The sequence below is a fragment of the Lygodium microphyllum genome, chromosome 14 (genome assembly GCF_053477565.2).
Source record: "Lygodium microphyllum isolate KBCC chromosome 14, Lygodium_microphyllum_v1.1.10, whole genome shotgun sequence".
NCBI classification, from domain to species: Eukaryota; Viridiplantae; Streptophyta; class Polypodiopsida; order Schizaeales; family Lygodiaceae; genus Lygodium; species Lygodium microphyllum.
The window spans coordinates 31990988-32015511 of record NC_141148.1 but is presented as its reverse complement, the minus strand read 5'-3'; the positions used below and the strand labels follow the sequence as shown (position 1 = coordinate 32015511).

Sequence of the window (24524 nt, the reverse complement as noted above, 5' to 3'; positions counted from 1 at the left end):
CCATGCTGCCTTCTTACTTGTCAGACCTCCATTTTTTGCTAATTGCAGTCTCTCTTTTTTTTTTTTTAATAAGTAATTAATCACTTGAGAAATATACCCATGGCCATACATGAGAGTGGTGAGACAAGCAAAGTTTTCACTACCCCTAGATGTGAGGATCTTTGTGGTCCATAAATCGAGGATGGCAAAGCCCACCTACTTGTACCACCAGATGGACCGAACTAGGTCTTCTTCCTTCAATCTTCTCTCTTTGTCCATTGTCCAAGATTAAAGTGGTAAAGTGTACTTCAACAATTGGATTAAAGTGGTAAAGTCCATTGTCCAACAATCCAAGAGAAAGAGATTTGGGTATGTACATGTGTGTTGTGGAGAGGAAGCCTAAACAACACCTACAAATTACCCCAAAAGTGACCCCAAATGGTATATTCCTAGAAAGGGAGTATATTCCTAGAAGGGGAGCGGGGGGGGGGGGGGGGGAAGAGAGAGAGATTTGGGGTATATATAAGTGTGTTGTAGAGAGGAAGCCTAAATAACACTTACAATTTATCCCAAAAGTGACCCCAAATGGTCACAAACAGGCACTTAACACAATCTGACACTTTCCATCGGGCATGTCGTACTATACAAGTCGGATCGGACGAGTTGACCTTTCCATTGGACATGGACAACTAAGCTGATGGACAGCCACAAGAAAATTGAAAAGTAAAGTTCTAATCTTTTTGTTTCCTACCTATTTTGCTCATACCCAAATTGCCTAAAGCCCATGCTGCCTTCTTACTTGTCAGACCTCCATTTTTAGCTAATTGCAGTCTCTCTTTTTTTTTTTTAATAAGTAATTAATCACTTGAGAAATATACCCATGGCCATACATGAGAGTGGTGAGACAAGCAAAGTTTTCACTACCCCTAGATGTGAGGATCTTTGTGGTCCATAAATCGAGGATGGCAAAGCCCACCTACTTGTACCACCAGATGGACCGAACTAGGTCTTCTTCCTTCAATCTTCTCTCTTTGTCCATTGTCCAAGATTAAAGTGGTAAAGTGTACTTCAACAATTGGATTAAAGTGGTAAAGTCCATTGTCCAACAATCCAAGAGAAAGAGATTTGGGTATGTACATGTGTGTTGTGGAGAGGAAGCCTAAACAACACCTACAAATTACCCCAAAAGTGACCCCAAATGGTATATTCCTAGAAAGGGAGTATATTCCTAAAAGGGGAGCGGGGGGGGGGGAAGAGAGAGAGATTTGGGGTATATATAAGTGTGTTGTAGAGAGGAAGCCTAAATAACACTTACAATTTATCCCAAAAGTGACCCCAAATGGTCACAAACAGGCACTTAAAACAATCTGACACTTTCCATCGGGCATGTCGTACTATACAAGTCGGATCGGACGAGTTGACCTTTCCATTGGACATGGACAACTAAGCTGATGGACAGCCACAAGCAAATTGAAAAGTAAAGTTCTAATCTTTTTGTTTCCTACCTATTTTGCTCCTACCCAAATTGCCTAAAGCCCATGCTGCCTTCTTACTTGTCAGACCTCCATTTTTAGCTAATTGCAGTCTCTCTTTTTTTTTTTTAATAAGTAATTAATCACTTGAGAAATATACCCATGGCCATACATGAGAGTGGTGAGACAAGCAAAGTTTTCACTACCCCTAGATGTGAGGATCTTTGTGGTCCATAAATCGAGGATGGCAAAGCCCACCTACTTGTACCACCAGATGGACCGAACTAGGTCTTCTTCCTTCAATCTTCTCTCTTTGTCCATTGTCCAAGATTAAAGTGGTAAAGTGTACTTCAACAATTGGATTAAAGTGGTAAAGTCCATTGTCCAACAATCCAAGAGAAAGAGATTTGGGTATGTACATGTGTGTTGTGGAGAGGAAGCCTAAACAACACCTACAAATTACCCCAAAAGTGACCCCAAATGGTATATTCCTAGAAAGGGAGTATATTCCTAGAAGGGGAGCGGGGGGGGGGGGGGGGGGGGGGAAGAGAGAGAGACTTGGGGTATATATAAGTGTGTTGTAGAGAGGAAGCCTAAATAACACTTACAATTTATCCCAAAAGTGACCCCAAATGGTCACAAACAGGCACTTAACACAATCTGACACTTTCCGTCGGGCATGTCGTACTATACAAGTCGGATCGGACGAGTTGACCTTTCCATTGGACATGGACAACTAAGCTGATGGACAGCCACAAGAAAATTGAAAAGTAAAGTTCTAATCTTTTTGTTTCCTACCTATTTTGCTCATACCCAAATTGCCTAAAGCCCATGCTGCCTTCTTACTTGTCAGACCTCCATTTTTAGCTAATTGCAGTCTCTCTTTTTTTTTTTTAATAAGTAATTAATCACTTGAGAAATATACCCATGGCCATACATGAGAGTGGTGAGACAAGCAAAGTTTTCACTACCCCTAGATGTGAGGATCTTTGTGGTCCATAAATCGAGGATGGCAAATCCCACTTACTTGTACCACCAGATGGACCGAACTAGGTCTTCTTCCTTCAATCTTCTCTCTTTGTCCATTGTCCAAGATTAAAGTGGTAAAGTGTACTTCAACAATTGGATTAAAGTGGTAAAGTCCATTGTCCAACAATCCAAGAGAAAGAGATTTGGGTATGTACATGTGTGTTGTGGAGAGGAAGCCTAAACAACACCTACAAATTACCCCAAAAGTGACCCCAAATGGTCACAAACAGGCACTTGAAACAGTCGGACAGTTCCATCAGACGCCATCGGACATGATTGGATGTGTCGTACTAGACAGGATGGATAGGATAAGTTGACCCATCCGTCGGATGTGGACAACTAGGGCTGGGAAAGGCAAGACTAGCACTATTAGCAGAGCAGTGGCCAGGATGTCAAATGGACATCAACTGGCGGTGCGGTGCAAAGATCCTGCACCTCAACGTTATCTCTCGAGCTCGTCCCCAATGGATCCTACCAATGGATGTGATTGAGGACTACTTGCGCAAGCTACTTGATTCTATCAGATGACAAAGTCTCTAGCATGGTCTATTACTCTAGCATGGACTTTACCATTTTAAGCTTGGACTTTAATCTTTGGACAATTGGATCAAAATGGTAAAGTTGACTCTTGGGTGACTTCAACAGTCTAGAGACCTTAGAGGATCAGCAGGGGCGTGGCAAAGATTTCCAGGGTATGGCAAAGGAAGAGCAAGAGGCACGAGAGGTTTTCCTTCTTTTAGTGGGGCTATGCAAGCTACTTGAAGGGAAGCCGCATTCCACAAGTGAGATGGTTCACTAGATTTCTCTTGGGGTTGCAGGTAGCTAGGTGGCACCCTCTTGGAGCAGGTTGGACACGTTTTATGTTGGGGAGTGGGGATGCTCACTCCTGCCGCATTGCAAATTGGACCTTGGATGGGAGGAGATGAGTAGCTCTAGACCAAGGATTGGGCAAGGGGTGACCAAATTGAAAAGGAGATGGAAGAGGTTTTAGGGAAGCCGACCAAGATTTGCCAAGAGGCAACCCTCCAAGCTCGTAGTAGTACTGGGAGGAGAAGAGGGCACTTTGGAGAGACATAGCACCCATCTAGAGACTGCTCTAGGAGGCTCTTGGAGGTCCCACCTTGCACATGCAGGAGCTTCGAGCAGGGGTGGCCCTCGTGGGGCCCAAAGGATAGGCATTCAAAGTTCTCCCTCCACACCTCAACAACATTTTGGGCACGGAAGGGGGACATGATGTACAGAGAGTTCTTCCAGGCATATCAGCCACATACCTTGGGACACCAAATCCGGAGTCTCCATGACTAGCATGGGAGGGTCTACTCTTGCTCGGAGGAGGTGATGGAGCTTGGCACTTGTTATAATCTTCTACAAACATCTTGTTTAGCAAGAGGCAGTATCAGATAGAGTACTCCAATGTAGACAGCAGGTGTGGGAGTGCATCCTGCCCCTTGTGACTGAGGTGATGGGACAAGCACTCCTTAAGCCATTCATGGAGAAGGAACTAGCTAAGGCATTCCACACACAGGATGGGCCAGAAAGGCCCAAGAGAATGGGTTGTCTAGAGTCTTCTTCACTACTTGTTTTGGGAGGTGGTGAAGGATCTCGTACTCCAAGCTTTTCAGGAGATCTTCAGCTCAAGTTAGAGATGCCACGCAGCCTGTTAGCAGTAATTAGTCTCATCCCCAAAGGGAGAGACCGTCTAGAGTTGTCCCAATGGTAGCCGATCACCTTGTTGTCAGTGCCCTATATATAAGGCCCTGGCCAAGATGATTGGCAACAGGCTTCATCCCATTCTCCCAAATATCATCCGTGACACACAAAGAGGTTTCGCCTAGGATAGAAGCATCCTAGACATCTTTACCTCCTCTGAGGCCACTAAGTGGGCTCAAAATAGCAGCCAGAGGATGATTGTGTTTCTACTAGATTTCAAGAAGGCCTATGGCAAGGTCAATCGTGACTTCTTGGAAGATACTATGGCACGATTGGGCTTCCCCCAAGAGTGGATCAGAGGGGTATCTGCACTATATGGGTTAACAACCAGCAAGGTACTCATAGGAGGTAGGAAGGGGGACAAGTTTTGTTTGGAGAGGTCAGTCCGATAGGGCTGCCCTCTAGCCCCTACCTCTTCCTATTCTTTGCATAGGCGATGTCCTACTTTCTCCGCCAAGGAGAGAGCCGCCTGCAAGGCCTTAGGCTCCCAATGAGAGAGGAGACAAAGCTAGTGGACTCTAAGTATGCAAACGGCATGGCCCTCTATGTTGAGGACGATGAGGTGATACTAGAGAGGGCGATGGTAAGACTTGCATTGAAGGCATTCTACATAGCTGCAGGTGTGATAAAAAATAGGCGAAAGTCAATTGGTTTTCTCATAGATCCAAAGCCTAGCACTGAGTGGGGCATCCACTTGGGTTTCACATGTTGGGAATAAAGGCTTTCCGTGCCTTTTACGGTGTTCGGGTGTGCACGCACCCTTTCACTTGTACTTTATATATATTATCAAAACCTAAAGTGGTACATCTTGTCATTATACCAAACACTTTGTGTGTCATGCTCTCACTCTTTCTGCTCACTCTCCCTACTCTAAACTTTGCACTCAAATTTATCTACACTCTGTCTTGATCCTTGCACATCGACATCAAATTGATATCAAAGCGGGCAAGAGACAACTCAAGTGTGGACACGTCTCAAGACAATCGATGGGTGTGCACAGGCTCACTAGGCACACGTCAAAGTCAACAGTTGGCTCCCTGACAAAGGGAGTCAGGGACAAGGGGCATGTTTTCTGCAGGCGAAGCTGACAGGGCAGGCGAAAAAGGACAAGACCTGCAATAGCTGTGATAGGAGCACGTGATGGATCACGGGACGGCCTGCGACCAGGGCCTACGACCAGGCGGTGACCAGATGTGGCACGTGTGCAAGCACGCAAGTCCAAGGGGCAACCGGCACAAGTCTAGCAAGTGACAAGGCCACGATTCGGCCCAAGCGAAGATCATGCCTAGTCAACATCTTGACAAGCCTGATTTTATCCAATTTTTTTAATATCCTGCAATCCCTTTTTCTTCTCCCACTACTGGGTGTTCATGTGCACAAGAATAGTGTGCAATCTTGGCCTTAAAATTTGGAGCTTTTCCTAGATTTGGGGACTATGATGCAGGATAGGACAATCTGAACTAGAAATTGCAAAACTGGTGCACATTTGCCCGGGACATTTTGGGATTTTTCACATTTTTGTGAAATTTCTTTAATTTCACTAAAATTTGTGCACGCTAGATCCAAGAAAATTGGGGCTTTTGCAAAATTTCTTCAATTTGTGCAACAACTGCCTGGTGTATGCACTTGGGTACATGTATTGATGCAATCTGGACATATTTCCTTTTGAAAATTTTGAGCTTTTGATCGAAATTGTCAAATTTGTACCCATGAATGCCTTTGGAGCAGAAATTGCAATCAAATTTTGGGTATTTCACATGTAATTGGTGCCTTGGCCTCTAAATGTGGCTGTAATTGCTCGTGGAGTGCAATAGCAAACACTCTAATTCTGAAAATCTATTTGCAGATCTGAAATTTTTGCAATTTTTTTTATTTTCACTGTTGGTTGGTACTTGCAGTGTACCATGGTCACTTGTGTGACATTTGGGCTTATATTTGGTGACTTTTGAGTCAATTTAGTGCTGCAAATTATGACTAGAAACAGTGACCACAGCAATCTTTTGGACATAGGGTGCACATAATTTTGTAATATGGCAAAAACAGTGCTACAATGTCTTGGTGCAGAAGAAACAAGCGATGCCCATCAAAGCGAAGAGAATAAAACCAGTGGATATGGAACAAGAAGAGAGGGATGATTTGGATGAGCTTACACGATCTACCATTGAGCTCTCAATGTCAGACAACTTGCTTTTTAACATTGAGAAGCTGAATTCGGCATATGCAATGTGGCAAAGACTTGAAGACTTGTATGCTCAGGAAAGTGCAACCAGCAAGGTTTTTTGGCTAAAAAATTTAATGGACTTTCATATGAAGGAAGGTACAGCTATGTCTATACATTTGAACGAGTTCAATTCCATTTTCAGTCAGCTGATTGCTTTGGATTTCCATATTGATGATGAGTTCAAAGCTACTTTCTTGCTATGCACTGTGCTTGAAAGTTGGGATACTTTCAGGACAGTCTTGAGTAACTCAAATGCTCAGCTGTTATATTCTAATGTGGAGAGTTCTTTGCTGATGGAAAAACTCAACAGACAAAATAACTCAGCAAACAAGTCTTCTAATGCATTGCACACTAGGGGCAGATTTCAGCAAAAGGGCACCGTTTTCAATTGAAGAAATAGAGAGGCAAAAACAAAAACACTGAAGACAACAAGGCTAAGAAAAAGGACAGCCAGCTTACAAAGAAAAGCAGTGTAAAGATAGAAAAGGTAAATGCCATCACTCATGAGAATGATAGTGACAATGATGTATTTCTTACTTCTTTGAGTGCACATGCATTGATTGCAGATTCTGAGGATGACATGCACACTTGGATACTTAATTCAGGTGCATCTTTTCATGCTACACCACATCATGAGTGATTTCTAACTACAATGGTGGTGCACATGGCGTTATCCACTTGAGGAAGAACTATGCATGTAAAATTACAAGCATTGGCAATGTGAAATTGGAATTTCAGCATGGCTCCGTGTTTGTTTTGCATAATGTGAAGCATGTATCTCAGCTCAAGAAAAGCTTGATAAGCACAAGGCAGCTAGATGATGAAGGCTATTACACCACCTTTCGGGATAGCAAATGGAAAATTTGTAAGGGCTTTCGCATTGTTACCAAGGACTCCAAAAGTGATACTTTGTATCCTTTGTATATATCTAGCGTACATGACCATGTAGTCGCCCTAACCAAGCAACCAAGTGTTTCTTTGTGGCATAGCCGGTTAGGACACATGAGTCAAACTGGAATGAAAGTGCTTTCTCGCTTGGGTTACTTGCCATCCTTTGAGATATGCTGATTTTGAACAGTGTGATCATTGTATTTATGGTAAGCATGCTCAAACGTCACATAAAAAATCTATTTCTCTAAAGTCTTAACCCTTAGAGTTAGTACATTTAAATGTATGTCAAATGCCAAGGGTATCTCTAGGGAAAAAGAAATATTTCATTACCTTTGTTGATGATGCCACACACAAAGTATGGGTTTATCCAATCCGTCATAAAGACAAGGCCTTGGATAAATTTAAAAAATTACTAGCACTTGCTGAAAATCGGACCAACAAGACATTAAAGTGTCTTCACTTTGACAAGGGTGGGAAATATGTGAACAAAGCCTTTCAAGACTTTTGTGACAACAAAGGGATTAAAAGGGAGCTCAGCACCCCCCACAATCCACCCCAAAATTGTGTTGCAGAGCATATGAATAGGACCATTCAAGACAAGGTCCGTACAATGCTGTCACATGCTGCTTTGCCTCATGGATTTTGGGCAAAGGAAGTTATGATAGTCATACACTTGATTAATCGATCACCAAACAAGTCTTTAGGGGAAGGATTCAAGCATGGTCGGGCAAGCCACCTTTGTATGCTCACTTAAGAGTATTTGGCTGCAAGGCATTTGTGCATATTCGCAAGGAAGAATGCAACAAACTTGAGTCAAAGTCCTGTAAATGTATTTTCCTAGGGTATGGTGATGAAGGTGAAATGGGAAATCGATTATGGAATCCTGAGAAAAGAAAAGTAGTACGCAGTAATGATGTTATCTTCTGAGAAGATCACATTCACAAACAGCCCGTAAAGACAAAGGAGGCCAGAAGGGTTGTATTCTAGGAGGATGTACCAACTGGACAGCAAAGGATGCCCACTAGACAGCAGCAAATACCTGCTGTAAATGTCTCTGAAAATGCAAGGGATAATGCTGAAAATGATCAGCAAGATATTGCCCATGATGTGCCACAAATTCAGCGAGAATAGATGCCTTTGGAACAACCAGAACCAACTATACAGCATGCTAAACCTGCAGAACAACAAGCTGTTAATGCAAATTTGCAAGTTGAACAGCCAGCAAATCTTGACCATTGGGTACGTAAGTTGACCAAAGTGCAAAGACAGCCAAACAAGTTTGTTCCTGGTGTCAATTACGTGGCCGATTATGTCATGTTGACAGATTGTGGTGAGCCGTTATGATTCCAAGCAGCAATGGACAGAAAAGACACCAAGAAATGGCATCAAGCTATGTTGTCAGAGATGGAATCTCTCATGAAAAATGGCACTTGGGATTTGGTGCATTTGCCTAAAGGGCAGAAATGTGAAAGTGCGCAACGAAAGAAGAAACACGAACACAAAGGGAGAGAGAGAGAGAGAGAGAGAGAGAGAGAGAGAGAGAGAGAGCAGAAAATGAAGGAAGAAAATCTACACTAATTGCAATGAATGCTGAATACAAAATTGTGGACTGATCAGTCCCTACACGCAGCCCGAAGCGTCAGTGAGGGCACCAATCAGGCTGGAGATAATGGCAGCACCAATGTCAGAGTGGAATGGAGGAGTGTGTGCTGGAATCTGCGGAAGAAGTGAAAAAGAATGATGGGGGGGCAGCTATAAATAGCCCCCCATCATCAAAACTAGCTCGACCTGCCAGAAACTGGCCGACCTGCCCAAATATGGGCCAACTGCACACAAAAGGGCCATTTTGGACTGAGTACCACCCTCAAAAGAACACAAGAAATGCCAGAGCTCCTCTCTCTCTTGCCAGACTCGGACAGGAGCTCACAACCAGGAGATGACAGACTAGCAACGAAAGAAGACAGGCTCACACCCCCTCTCAAATCCTTGGAGACTCTGAAGACCTAACAATCGAATGTGATGAAGCAAAGAAGCTTGAGGCCAAGGCTTCGTGAAGAGATCAGCCACATTGTCCGCCATGGGATAGTAGGCCACCGCTAGCTCCGAATCCACGATCCGCTCCTGAACGTAGTGGTACTGAACCTCAATGTGCTTCGTATGAGCACAAAACACCGGTTTCCTCGCAAGAGCAAGGGCACTTTGGTTGTCCATGCATAGCTCCAAAGGTCCAAGACTGTGGCAAGCCAATCTACGCCAATATCTGACAAAGCCAAACTACCTCCATAGCGATGATCAAATAGACCCGATACTCAGCCTCTATAAGGAAAGTGCCACAGTAGGCTGCTTCTTGCTGCTCCAAGAGACAGCACCAGAGCCAAGGGTGAAAGCATAACCTGTAGTGGATCGTCTCGAATCCACATCACCTACCCAATCAAAATCACTCCAACCAGAAAGAATGACACCCTCTCCATACATGATCCCATAGGATTGAGTCCCCTACAAATACCGAAGGACACGCAAGGCTGCCCTCCAGTGATCCCGTGTATGAGTCTTCATAAAAGAAGACAAAAATGCCACCACAAAAGAAATATCCGGCCGAGTATAAAGAAGCCAAATGAGAGAGCCAATGAGGCACCGGTAAGAGGCAGCATCTATAAGGAAAACTCCATCTGCCACAAGCTTGGACTCAGGGTCCATGGGGCAGGAAATAGGCCGACAATCGACTATACGAAACTCCGAAAGAAGCTCGGAGATGTACCTGTGTTGCGAAACAAAGATGCCCTGTGCCATCTGATAAATCTCCAATCCAAAAAAGAAGTGAAGGAATCCTAGATCCGTCATGTCAAACTCTTGCCGTAGAATAGACCGAGTGTGATCCACCTCCTGAGTGTCGCTCCTTGTAATGATAAGATCATTGACATACAACATCAGTAAAACACAGGTCACCCACAACCCGAAAGTAGAGGTTAGAGTCATGATCGAAGCACTGAAAACCACTCTGTAGAAAGAAGCGGTCAATCCTCTGGTACCGAGCACAAGGAGCCTGCTTCAGGCCATAAAGGGCCTTCCACAACCGGTAGACATGAGCCTTCTTCCCCTGCACAAGAAAACCTGGAGACTATGAAACATAGATCTCCTCCTCAAGGATGCCATTCAAGAAAGCTAACTTGACGTCCATCTAGTAAACAGATCAACAGTGGTGAGCTGCTAGAGCCAAAATAACTCGAGTGATAGACATCTGAGCTGTAGGAGCAAAGGTCTCAAAGTAATCCAATCCTGCCCGCTGTGCAAAACCCTTGGCAACAAGCCTAGCTTTATGCTTGTCCAAGGAACCATCTACTAGATACTTGGTCTTAAAGACCCATTTCACACCTATCACCTTCCGCTTCTTGGGACGTGATACAAGCTCCCAAGTATGATTTCGCTCAATGGAATCGAACTCTGCCTGCATAGCCTATCTCCAAACATCCTGTGCAAGAGCCTTCTTAACAGTGGAAGGCTCGGAATCCTGAAGAATCTGTGACATAAGAGCATAGTTCACACAGAGTGAACTATCCTACTGGGCCTGTAATTGGGCGGATCTGCATGGACCTATAGAAGGAGCAGAAAAGTGAGTAACAACTGAATCCTGCATGAGCCGGCGATACCACAAAGGAATCCTATGAGCCTCCTCTTGCTGCAAGGGAGACCGAGTAGCCTCCGGAACCTATAAAGCACCAAGCTGGAAAAGGGACTCCCCGCCTCCAAGAGAAGGGAGATCCTCCTCATCTGAAGAAGGCTCCCCATCGGATGGCCGTACATCCCTAGAAGACTCTTGAAGGGAGGCGGTAGAGGTGGACGTACTCAAAGAAGAGGGAGGAAGAGGAGGGGGAGGAGCCAATGAAGAAGAAGGGATGTGAAGGGGGAGGAGCCATCTTTAAGGAAGGGAGAGGAGAGTAGCTGGGGGAGGGTCAATCGAAGAATCACTTGTAAGAGAACCATCAATCGGATCCTCGAAGGCCGCAGCCTCATTAAAGATCATATCCCTGCTCACCTCAATTTTCCGTATCATCAGGTCGTAGAGCCGATATCCCTTCATGGTCGTGCTATAGCCCACGAAGATAAGCTGGCGCGACTTAGAGTCGAGCTTCGTCTTCCTCTTCTTCTTGTCTACATGGACAAAAGCATCACATCCAAAGATGCGAAAATGGGACACGGAAGGCTTCTTCCCAAAGAAAGTCTCATACGGAGTCATGTCCTACAATGCCAAAGTAGGAGAGCGGTTGCGTATGTACACCGCCGTAGACACCGCCTCACCCCAAAGGGTATGAGGAAAACTCTGATGCTCCAACATGGATCGGGCCATCTCTACCATGGTCCGATTCGCACGCTCCACCACACCAGAAAAGAAGGGATTGGGAGAGGGAACACAGCCAAACCCCGAGCACAGACTGCAAAAAGCAAGAGTTCACATGCAGTATAACCCAAAATCTGATCAAAATAAGCCAAAATCTGCTGCACAAAGTCAAAAAATCAGTCAAAAACTGTCAAAAACTGCAAAAACGACCTAATGATAGAAGCGCCCAGCCAAGAGGAGATGCAGAAATACCAAAACGCAAGCTGAAATAAAGGCGTAGGCTGTACGGATGCTGACTGCAACAAAAAACGCAGGCAAAACTGGTCGCCTGATTGGAGTAGCAGTTGCCTGATCAGCAAGAGGGAAAACAATCCTGAAATCAGCAATAAAACACAACAAAAACACAAAACCTGAAAACTGATACCATGTCAAAAATGGTGCAGCAATGGAAGCATAAACAACATGCTGAAATAAACTGTTGAAACACAAGACAAGAATAAATAAACACAAATACAGATGAGAACTCAGATGTATGCTCGGGAAACGGAATCCATATCGAAAACGAGACAGCAGCATACAACAGTGAGTCACTGGCTGTGTGGGCACCCTGGCACCGGCTCCTCTCTCCTCAAAAGAATCCACAAATGATGACTCGAGTACTCAAGAGGAGGAGCCCCAACAATATATAGGTATAAAATGGGGGGAGCATTAAATGCAGTCGGCCAGCATTAAATGCTCCCTAGATTTGTGTATTTGCTTTGGGAAGCAGAAGTCGTCTGTTGTTGGCTTCACAGATGCAGACTATGTTGATCATCCTGACTGCAGAAAGTCTACTTCAAGATATGTGTTCATGTTCACAAGGGGAGCAGTCTCTTGGAAATCCAGGCTGCAAAAGTGTGTTGCATTGTCTACTACAGAGGTAGAGTATGTGGCTACCATTGAGGCATGCAAAGAGGCTTAATGGCTTTCACATCTTGTGAGAGCTTGGTATTGCAAAGGTTCCTATCCTCCATTGTGACAATCAGAGTGCCATCATGCTAGCACGAAATCCTATCTTTCACACAAAGACAAAGCACATACAGGTGAAGTATCATTTAATCAGAGATGTGCTTGACATTAGAGCATTGAGCTTGTCAAGGTATATACAGATGATAACCCTGTAGACCTGCTAACGGAGGGTCTTCCAATAGAGCAGTTTGCTCATTGCCGCCAGATGATGGGGGTTGGATAGTATATGTGTATTTCAGCTTTGTACATACATAGACTTAGTTGATTCTTTCATCTACCTTCAGGCACATTGCCTTTAAGTGGGAGGTTGTTGGGAATAAGGGCTTTCCATGCCTTTTACGATATTCAAGTGCACACGCACCCTTACACTTGTACTTTATATAAATTATCAAAATCTAAAGTGGTATATCTTGTCATTGTACCAAACACTGTGTGTTGTGCTCTCACTCTTTCTGCTCAGTCTCCCTACTCTGAACTCTCTACTCAAACTAATCTGCACTCTGTCTCGATCCTTTCACATTGACATTATCACACGCATGAGGGGGATAGACCGTCTGTTATCTTGGCTTCCAAGTGGGACTAGACATTACCCCCACCCAATAGTTTCTTCCAATATTTGACTCCATCAGAAGGAAGTTGACCTATTAGAGCACAACCCGCCAAAGCCCTAGTGGTCAACTAGATCCTCCACTTGGGTTTCACATGGGTGAGAAGGGGATAGATCATCCATTATCTTCGCTTCCAAGTGGGACTAGACATTGACCCATCCCAATAGTTTCTCCCAGTATTTGACTCCATCAAAAGGAAGTTGACCTATTGGAGTATGACCTGCCTCTCCCTAGTACGCATGGCCCTAGTGGTCAACTAGATCCTCTTAGCAATAGCTTGGTACATTGCTTCCCACTAGTGTTTCTCCTTGTCCTATGTGGCTCAACTTCGCCACCTCATGCGAAATTTTCTTTGGTCTGATCCGCATGGATCTAGGGACTCTCAGGCCAACATGGAATGGGCGCCTATCATTTGGCATCACTTTAAGAGGGGGCTGGGGATCATCAACCCAAAGTACCAAAGTCTTGCCCTCCTGGGCAAGCTGGTGGTGCGTGGGCTCATGCTAAGGGGATAGACATGGAAGGTCCTTTTATAAGGGGGCCTTCAAGAGTGTAGACCACAACTCGGCGAGAAGTAGAGGCCATCCTTGAGATGAATTTTCATGTCAACATAGATCACCCCACCTAGATCCTCCTTGTGCAGTCTAGTACTATGGGTGAGGTAGGGCCTGCATAAGGCCCTGATTTGCATGCCTTCAGTTTGTCAAGAGGAGATAGACCACTCTCCAGTGGTCTGAAACCCCCAGGTTTAAAATCATGACCAGATCCAGATCTATGGGTACCCTCGCATCCAGTGGGCCAACTACTAGGAGGGTGACCCTGCTCGTACTGTTACAATGTGGAGGGAGGTTTACAAGCTTGTTGACCAAGCAATCCTACAATAGGCATCTGGTTGCTAGTGTGGCATTAAGACCAGGAGGAGGGAGATCGAGGCATCGATTCTACGAGACTTGTTAGACCCCTCCATTCAGGAGCTGGTACTGCCTAGTGAGGTCCAGGCAGCTAGGTTCTTGCCAATAGGCATCCTCTTACAAGTGGCAGTTACAGTGAACGGTGTCCCCCATGAGATAATGTTCACAGTCCAAACTCACGGAAGGCTAGCCGTCAATTAGAGGTCATCATGATGAGGAGCTACTAGCTATACCCTGGAGGAGGATTCATGTCATCGTACTCCAAGGGAAGACTTGGCTATTGGACCCCTACGTACCTTGGAGTCAGTTCTGGAATGGCACCTCTTTTGGGACACGGTTCTTGGCCTACACAACACGGATTGGTAGGGACACTGCTGCCTATAGAATCCGAGTGCTACTAGCACCTAGTAGCCAAAGCCTAGGAGCGTCAAGATGAGGCACATGCAGATATTTCCCTCCATTTCTGCAGAAATGTGGTCTCTAAAAGTATCCCCTACATCCCAAGTTGTCACTACCCTCTACTACCTAGCCACCCACCACCACAATGGCCACCTCCCAAGATCACCACCTACTTGCAAAGGTCACAACCTAGGTCTCCAACAGCCCTTGATCAGCAATGCTACCTCTAAGCCCAAAAGTGCCGCATGTCCACTACCTCACCAGCATGCCACCTCCATAGGGCCAATGCCACTTGGGCCCCTCTTGCATTGTCTATCAGCCCGCCCTCCCTCTTTCTGCAACATTTCTGCTGGCTAGGGATTGCCATCTCCCTATCACTCTGTGGGACACTACACTGATGTCAAGCTACAAAGGGCTGCCATCATCAATGCCGCCTCTAAAGTCTGAACCCTAGTTCATCTACAATCTTGACTGATGCTGCTTGTTCTCTGGTCATCTCCTTGTCTAGGCCATTGCCAGCTTCGTCTGCAGATCATTGCATCACCCCAACAAACGACGGAAACCACCCTATTGGCTCCAATAGTTGTTGCTTGCAGCCCTGCCCTTCCCAAACACCACTAGAGCAGTAATCTCAATAGTTCTAATAATGCCTCACAACCTTCAGCTTCAGCATGAAATCATGCATGTTCAAACTGAAAGGCATCATCACTGCTTGATCCCATCTCGCTGTATGAAGGCATTCTTGTTAACTGATCAGCTGAATACAATCTCAGCCCCAAAGCAATGCTTTTGACTTCCAATTAGGTGCCATGAACCCACTAACTCAAGGGAGTTGATGGTGTCCTAGCAATGGAACCATGAAAGTAGCCAATCCTTTTGAAAATGGGTTGTAATGACTTGATTACACATTAATTAATTATTACAACAAGCATTAAATCCACATATAAGATGCTGAAAAGAATAGTGGTTTAGTGTGAAAATAATTGTAATACCCTATCACACTGATATAGGTATAAAAGGAGGGGACATGCAATTTTTCTCATCTTTTGACACATTAATACATTACTGTCCTTCTCCTCATTACCTTGCTCTCAGCTTCAATGGCTTCTTATTTCTTTGTCTTTCTCTCTCCTGTTCTTTCTCGCTCCTCATTACTCGTTTCTTACTTTCGGGTCTTTGGGTGTGATGCCTATGTTCACATTCCCAAGGCTCACCGTGATAAATTTGAAGCGGCTTCTCGAAAACAGGTATTTGTTGGCTACAGCTCCCAGTCCCAAGGCTACCGACTGTATGATCCCGTCAAGCGGGATGTATACACTAGCCGTGATGTGCGGTTTGTGGGGGTTCCAGCTACTTCAACGGGTGAGGAGCATCCCGTTCTTGGAGATCCAGGGGGGAGTTGGGCTCCTTCTACAGTTCCACTGGAGCCCGTGCCTTTTGATTATGATTTTGTTTCTGACATAGAGTCTACTGTTCCACCGGACCCCTCTGAGGAGTTACCACCGGTGGATATTCCAGAGTCTTCTGCTGATGGAGAACGACGAGAGGAGGTTCGGCCTCCTCCTCGCTGGGCCCGTGACACACTCCGTGATTCAGGGATCGAGGGGGTTCCTGAGGACTGGGGACCGCAGGATGGTCCGCGGCGGTCACGGAGGCACTAGGCACATTCTACGGAGCTTGTTTGCTCCAACTATTGTTTGATGTCCCGTGTTATGCAGGATCGAGAGCCCACCTCCGTGAAGGAGGCTTTACAGTCCGCCCCATGGAAGAAAGCTATGGAAGCTGAGTTGGAGGCTATTGAGAGGAATGGCACTTGGTCACTTGTGCCACGCCCCCCGAAGAAGAAGGTGATTGGAGTCAAGTGGGTCTTCAAGACCAAATACCTCAGTGATGGTACTTTGGATAAGCACAAGGCTCGCCTTGTTGCTAAAGGTTTTGCACAGCGCCCAGGGATTGACTGTCATGACACTTTTGCCCCCACAGCTTGTATGGCAACCATTAGAGTTGTTCTTGCTTTGGCTGGCCATAGGAGATGGCCTGTTTATCAGTTGGATGTGAAGTCGGCCTTCCTGAATGGTGATTTGAAGGAGGAGATCTATGTTGAGCAGCCTCCTGGCTTTGGTTCTTCAGATGGGAAAGTCTACAGGTTGAAGAAGGCCTTGTATGGCCTCAAGCAGGCCCCGCGAGCTTGGAACGAGAAGATTGATTCGTTCCTCCAGTCTCAGTTGGGATATCGGCGGTCCAAGGCCGATCCGCAGCTGTATGTACACACTTCCGAGGATGGTTGTGTGCTGTTTGTCTTATATGTTGATGATTTGATTGTCACAGGTGATGCTGCACAACAGGTCCAGGAGACAAAGTCAGCTTTACATCGGACGTTCGAGATGACGGATTTGGGTCTACTCCATTTCTTTTTAGGCCATGAGATTTATCAGTCTCAAAGGGGGATCTTTCTCTCCCAACAAAGATATGTACAGGAGCTCTTGGTGTCTTTTGAGATGGAAGACTGTCGGGCCCTCTCTACTCCTATGGATCCGAACTGGAAGGCCACTTCCCATTCAGCTTCTCCTTTGGCGGATGCGTCCCGCTATCGACAGTTGATTGGGTCTTTGATTTGGCTTCTCAACACGAGGGTTGATCTATGTTTTGCTGTTGGGCTCTTGGCAGGGTTCATGAGTGAACCTAAGACGGTGCATTGGCAGGCTGCTCAGAGGATACTTCGGTATCTAAGGGGGACGTCTGATTTAGAGATTCATTACCCCGCAGGGACAGATGGGTCAGATCTTGTACTTGCAGGTTGGAGCGACTCGGATTGGGCCGGTGACGTGGACCACAGGCGGTCTACTACAGGTTACTGCTTTACTTTGGGTGCAGGTGTTATTTCATGGAGTAGCAAGAAGCAGCCCACGGTAGCCCTTTCGTCTACTGAGGCGGAGTATCGGGCCGCGTCTTCCACCACATGCGAGGTTGTGTGGCTTCGGAGATTGTTGGAGGAGCTTGGGTGCACCCAGACTCGTCCTACATTGCTGCGATGTGACAATGAAAGTTGCATTGCCTTGGCAAGGAACCCTGTTTTTCATGCCCGGACGAAGCACATTGAGATCCAGTACCACTTCATCCGAGAAAAGCTTCTGGATGAGACCATCACTGTGGAGTATTGCAAGACAGAGGACAATCTTGCGGATTTGTTTACGAAGGCGCTTCCTCAAGCTTCGGCGACATTCCAGATCCCTCAGGCTTCTGCCCTGTCCAGGCTCTGAGAGGGGGTGTTAGAGATCATAGCATGTTTTGGAGGGCAGCTGCACAGTCGGACTGTGCAGTCGGACTGCCACGTGGCAGTCCGACTGTTTGCAGCCCAGTCGGCTGCATTTAATGCAGCAGACTTATTTCCTGGCTGCGCCCTATTTCTGGCGCCCTATTTCCTGGCAGATTTCGGCTATTTATAGCCGACACTTTCAGCAGTCTGTACACACTTCTCTGACGCAGATTACAGACCGGTGACGCGCAGTTTCTGTCTCTGTTCACAGATTTCAGACAGCAGACAGTGCAGACTGCAGCAGACTTCGAGGTGGACAGCAAGTTGCATCGTCGAGGTGGAGACACGCAGTCCAGCGCACTGCGCCCGTGTATATCTTTGTATTCAGCATTCTTTATACAGCAGATCTTCATCGTCCACTGTCTCTTTCTCTCCCTTCTCTCTCTGCGTTCTCTCTCTCTCAGTCCTACGCTTCCGCACCGCTGCACTCTGACAGTTTAATGGTACCTAATGCTAATTTAATGGTCAAAGATGGCACACAGAGACTCGAGAGTGAAAGATGTCTAGCCAATTTAATTATTGGCCAATCAGATTATTTTTTTGGACACCGAAATAATTATTAGATTAATTTTCAGTCATTAAAGGCTGAAAATTAATATTTAATGATAGATAATGTTGAAAAAACCATTTGGGAAGGCTGCCACTTGGCAAATTTGCCCATACAGGCTGGTAAAAGGCTGAAAAAGAGGAAAAATGAGATCATTCTTGCTGTAGCAAATGTAAAAGAGCTGTGAGCAACCATGGCCAGCCTATTTTCAGCCATTGCAGCCAGCCACAAGTGAGTTTTGAGGAGGCGATTGCACATTCGGACCTTCACAGCTGGGCGATTACATCCAAATACAAGGTGACAGCTGATTTGAATATCTCAGCTGTAGGCGACAACATTTAATACTGTTGTGGCAAGACAGCAGCTACATTCGACTAATTTTCGATCATTCTTCGCGACAAAACTCTGAATTTTCTCTCTCTACAGCTTTCTCTCTCATCTCCCAATCATTTCACAGCCTTGCTTCGAAGATCTCAATATTTGGACCCTTAAAGGCTGAGAAATTGCAAATTTCTCTACTGTAAATCCTAATTTACAACAGAAATTAAGGTTTAGCAACAACCTCGAGAAGCGTGTCACAAATAAAAGCTCCAAGACTTGGATTTTTCAGGGCTAAACGTGAATTTCAGCTAAATTCAGGTGAGGACTAGCCAACCATTGAATTTGGGGCATTTCCATCGTCTATGAAGTGGGTGAATGTCAATTAAGTACCCTAATCAAGGGGCAAATCAGATTGAAGACTTGCTGGTCACTTTGGACAACAAGGGGAGTTTGGATTGCGAAGGGAATCGAGAGAATCCCATTGTAAATCAACTTCTTCTTCAATAAAGCTAAAGAAATATCGAAAAGGATGCCAATTTTAGGGCCAATTGAGTGTGCATTGTCCAAGATCAGTAGGTAAATTTGTATTTTTAGATTTGCATTTTTTTGTTTGCTGCTGTAATTAAGGTGTAATCAAGGATTTACCACCCATCCATGGAAGGAAGGTTGGTTTCACCTTGCCTACAGGACACATTGACTGAAGATTACTGACTACTATGGAGCTAGTTATGATGCAAACAAGGACTTGACAGCAGATTGTTTTAGAACAATTTTTATTCTACCTAATTTTCAGAATTATGCCACCTTAATAGAGTCAAAGTATTCTTCAAGAGCTATATTTTGAAATGTGGCGCGCTTTGTTTGGATACTTCTACCAAAAGTTATGGCATATTTAGCTCAACAAGATCTGTTCTTACAGCAAGCTATCTACTTCATTTTGAGTCCATCATTTGAAGACTTTTAAGGCTCCAAGTACTTTTCAAGCATTCTTGCTTATGTATATAGTTGAGGCTTGCTTTCATTCCTTCATTTCAATCCATATGTCTCTCATGTTTCAATCATTTTTCCATTTTGTAAAGCTGAAAAAAGAGTAGTACTCTATTCTATCCATCCTTTTCCAATCTTTGTGAGTTTTTTTTTAGGGTAAAAACTCTTGGGTTGGGATGGATTGTAAGAAGCTAGGAAGAATAGTGGTTTAGTGTGAAAATAATAGTAATATCATGTTACACTAACATAGGTATAAAAGTAGAGGACGTAATTTTTCCTATCTTTTGACACATTAATACATTACTATCATTCTCCTCATTACCTTGCTCTCAGCTTCAATGGCTTCTTATTTCTTTCTTTCTTTCTCTCTCCTATTCTAATCTCTCTCTCCTTGTCACTCTCTTTCTCTCACTTCTGCACTCCATCTTTCTCTTCTGCAATCTTCTCTCTCCTCTTCCTCTCTCTCCAGTTCACTTATTGACACCACATAGACTGAAAACGAAATTGGTACTGATCTATAGAAATTTTCCCAATCTCTCAGTTAAAACAAGACTGCAGATGGATTCTTTCTAGTGCTTGAATATTTCAAGAACAGATGCTGTAGGAGGGGAAAGAGGGACTAATAATCCTCTAACTAAGCTACAGTAGTACAAAATTTGGTCAATGGCCCCGCACATAGCCCACGACTAAAGAATGAGCTAATGAATTCATATAACAACAACTATAAAATAGCAAGCTTGAAAATGAATATCTATTTGAAGAAATTTAAATGTACATTTGCTAAAGTATGTCCCTGATACATACAGAAATCCACCAATCCTTTCAAAATGCAAGGACCCCATTTGCGGAAGAAATTACCTCATCCCCGTCTGCTGCTATCAATTCAGCACGGTGGTAAAGAGCTAAACCCCAATTGTATAGAGCACAGTCATCTGTTTTGTCCAAGGACAAAGCCATTTGATACTTTCGACCTGCTTCAACCAGCAAATCTTCACTCTCTTCACACACTCCATAAAGTGCATTCTCAGCAGCAGATGTATCCAGCTGATTGCTTCTGTTACTTGAAGGGTTTTGTGATTGAAGCTGTAGCCATCTCAGCCTCAAATGCTCACTCAACCTAAGTTTTAATTTCCCATGAACAAGTAGAGCATTTCCCCAGCTTTCAATGGCTTCCAAATCTGATGGTTTCAATGCCACAGCAGATTCAAAAAAATCCGCAGCCTCCTTAAGCATGCGAGAAGCAAGACTGACTTCTAACCGACCTTTCAAGCCCTCCTCCCCTTCCTTTAACAAAGCCCAACCCTCAGCCATTAATCTTTCGAACTCGTCCTCTGGTTCGGATCGGGCCTCTTGGATGGATTCGCTTGCACCTAATCTCAGTTTCGAATAAGAGATCGTTTGGGGTCCTTCTCTTGGATTAGGGGGGTCATCATAACCATCAGAAGGGGTGCTGCTGTCGGAGTTGTCTTGCATAGCTTCCACGAAATGCTGGCGTCTCATTTTCATTGGAGCCATAAATGTAACAGCAGAGAGACGAGTTGGGAGCCTAATGCTGAACCTGGTCTGCCATGCCTGAGCTACAAATCTGTTTGTAACCCTGATACCAAATGTGCATTGCATGGATTGAGTGGATAAGCTATTAAACGTGATCAAATATGAACTTGCTACGCGTGAGACACGTCCCTTGGACCGGATAGGGCATCTCGCGTCCACTGGGAAGGCACCTTCATGTCCTGTAATTGGAGCTGATAATCTGTTGACAGAAGCTTCAGCCATATCAACACAAGTCATGTCTAGCGTACGTCAAATGTGCAGGACGTTTCTCCCTTCGCTGAGTGGTTTCAGTCACCCACTAATTCAGCTCATGCTTGCAAAATCCTGCAGTATCACCATGCAGATTCCAATGCTGCGCCAAATCCTGCACATGATTAAAACAATGGTTTTCTTCTCTTATCCGTTGTCACGAAATCACTTCCCACCATTTAAGGCAAATCAATCGACTCCTTACCACCCACGGCATATTATTTCTTACACTTGGCGGTTGCAATAGTTAGGGTCATTGTTTACCCACGCGAGGATATGCCCTCCCTAAGACACGAGGTTCTCATAGTGATGAGTTCTCTCAAGGTAAAGGGTTGGACTGTTAAGCTTTTCTACAAGATGCTGTCCCTCAAGGCTTAGGCCTCCTCGCTACCCTCTATCATTTCTCTTCTTCTTCTCTTTCTTTCTCTATATGGTTTAGTGGGGCATCAAATCGAACTACACTCCTTTTCCCATTTAGATCAAAGTGTCCTTCATCATCCTCCTTCTTCTCCTCATATTTTCCTCTATATTTTCTCTCCTTTTGCTTTTGGCACAAGCCATGAGCACTTCTTTCTTGAATTGCTTAAACAACATTCCTTCTTGATTTGCATATGGAATTTGAGAGGTGACTCGAGGATTTGCGAAATCGCGCGCGCCGCGATCGCAGTACACAGGCAGTGGACAGCACTTCGAAACAGAGAAAAGAAGAATGAGTGAACTGAGAGCTTTCTAACCAAGTGTCTTGGAGTTTTACCCCCCTTTCGGAGCCAATGGAACCATCATATTTATGATCTGAGCATCAGATCACTGATCTTTCCAAGATCCCCCTCCACAAAGAGCTCCACTTCTCAACCACAAGCACTCTTCTCTAATTCACTATAAATATGAGGCATGGGAGAGGCATTAAAAAAAACATAAGGAGACCCTGAAAGGCTGCAAGAGAGAGGGAGAGAGAGAGTATACCCCTCCAAGAGATTGTGAGTGAGAGCTTGAGAGAGAGAGAGAGAGAGAGAGAAGAGTCACCCCGAGAGGCTGCAAGGAAGAGAATTAGCTCAATTCCCTCTATCTCGATCCTCGACTTAACCATCTTCTCTTACTCTCTCCCATCTTGAATCTATTCTACCTTCTTAATCTCTTGAGTCTACCTGGCAGACGATGGCCTCCAAGTGAAGAATGTCGCGTGCGGATGACAATCATGCAATCAGCAACAACAAGGCTTCGGGCAAAGACATCACTGTCAATCCAACTGCGGTTCCGGTCGTAAGTAATGTATTTCAAATTGATAGATGCTTGTTTTGATTCTCGTATGAGATACGTTAGGCCCCATACTATGATGCACGAGTATAGGCCATCGGAAATGATAAATTTCATCTCACCTACTCGAAAGATGGAGTTTGTGAAGTGCATATATCAAGGGAAGATAATTGCACCTAGTTACATATGACTTATTTGCTAGTAGAGCAATTACAAGGAAGAATTAGTCGGGCGTTATAAATGCCATAGTCCTCAAAAGAACGACATTAAAAGATTGTGCATACAAGTGCTAGATTAAAGTATAGTCAAGGGTTACAAATAGCATAATTACTAAAAGAATATGACATTGAGAATCATGAATAGAAAGTACTAGTTAAAAGTTTAGATACTTCAAAAGTAATTAGCCCAAGAGCCCAAATATTAAGAAAAACTAGATTCTAGCTCAATGCATGGCCTATTGGAGTCTAATTACTTGAGATCATCTCGCACTTATCTTATCAAGTATTTACACGATATGCCTATAATATGTTTGATATATGAGGATAATTTTCTAGTTGCCTCATGACTTGACTAAGAGCTAGTACAAGAAATTAATCATAAGGGTTAAAACTAAGATGTCTTGAGTTCCGTCCGATAACGATGACTTTTTCCAATCCAAATCCAGTGTTGGGTTATTAAGCAAGGTAAGTGACCTATAGAACTTACATCATGAATAGTGTTTGAACCCTTAACATATGCCCTAGCCAAAGAAAGGAAGTGTTAAGATCATGTTTGCATAGTATTGCTCTTAGATCCCAAGGGGAAGAGCAAATATACGATGGAAATGTTATATCATCTATTCTTGCATTGGAAGGAAAGAATGCAATTGGTTTTGTTGATTGAACGAACAACATCCTAAGTGCTTTTATATTCAACTGGTTGTTAGTTGTTGTTTGGATGATTATTCCAAGTGCTTGTGATTTATAGTAAATGCATGGCAAGGGTCTGTGATGACAAGTCGCCATGGGAATAAAGGAATGTTTTCTTGAAAAATGATATTAGGCTAAATGCCTTGTTTGTGCTTGATTCTTAAAGGATTTAATTAAGGAAGGATATATTGTACGGGTGAATCACCTCCATGATCGCACCGCGTATTAACCCGAGAGGGCACTACTCGATTCATGGGCCGAAGGTCGAGTGGTGAAAAGGTCAACCACGGGAATGATGTTTCGCTCCTAGACAGCTTGCGGGTCAGTTGGAGCTCTGGATACCCCTTGCTAGGTCTAGAATGGAGTTGAAGACCTCTGTGGCCCCCAACATCTGGGCATGTTGGGAGATCCTATTCTAGATAAAGGATTGAGTTTGTGGTGCCATGTGAATTGGACCAGTTACTTCTATAGAGCAGAAGGGATACTTCTGTTGGATAGAAGCGATACATAATTTCTCCTGTATGGGCGGGAGACAAAGATTAACTTGAAGATAAGTTAAGGAACTTGTTTGAACTTGTTTGTCAATAGATTGCTTTGCTTTGTTTTCGTGTCTGTGCTATAAGTTATGTGAACGAACCCTGTTCTCTAAAAGACTTAATTAAGCCTTTTAGAGAACAGGGAAGCGGGAGGACGGAACCCCCAACGGGTCCGTCCTATGGCAGGGTGGTCCCAGAGAACTGGGAGGCTTCTCACAAGGTTTACCGTCTTCGACCTTAGAAATTGTTAGGATAGAACCTCGATTCATGCCGTTTTAGGGGACTGGA

General features: G+C 44.5%; 1 protein-coding gene across 6 annotated transcripts in view; it reads right to left on the bottom strand.

The window, feature by feature from the left end:
- LOC148025464 (uncharacterized) overlaps positions 1 to 21943 on the bottom strand; it is a 51666-nt gene extending 29723 nt beyond the window's left edge. For 2 of the 6 annotated variants that reach the window (XM_087692603.1, XM_087692600.1), the window contains exons 1-2: positions 20594 to 21737; positions 11891 to 11986 (exon numbers count right to left, since the gene is read on the bottom strand). In XM_087692603.1, coding sequence (XP_087548729.1) covers positions 11891 to 11986; positions 20594 to 21526 — 1029 coding nt within the window. In that variant the 5' untranslated portion in view covers positions 21527 to 21737. The other 4 variants (XM_087692605.1, XM_087692604.1, XM_087692601.1 and 1 more) reach the window with 3 other exon arrangements.
- Positions 21944 to 24524: the final 2581 nt, after the last annotated feature.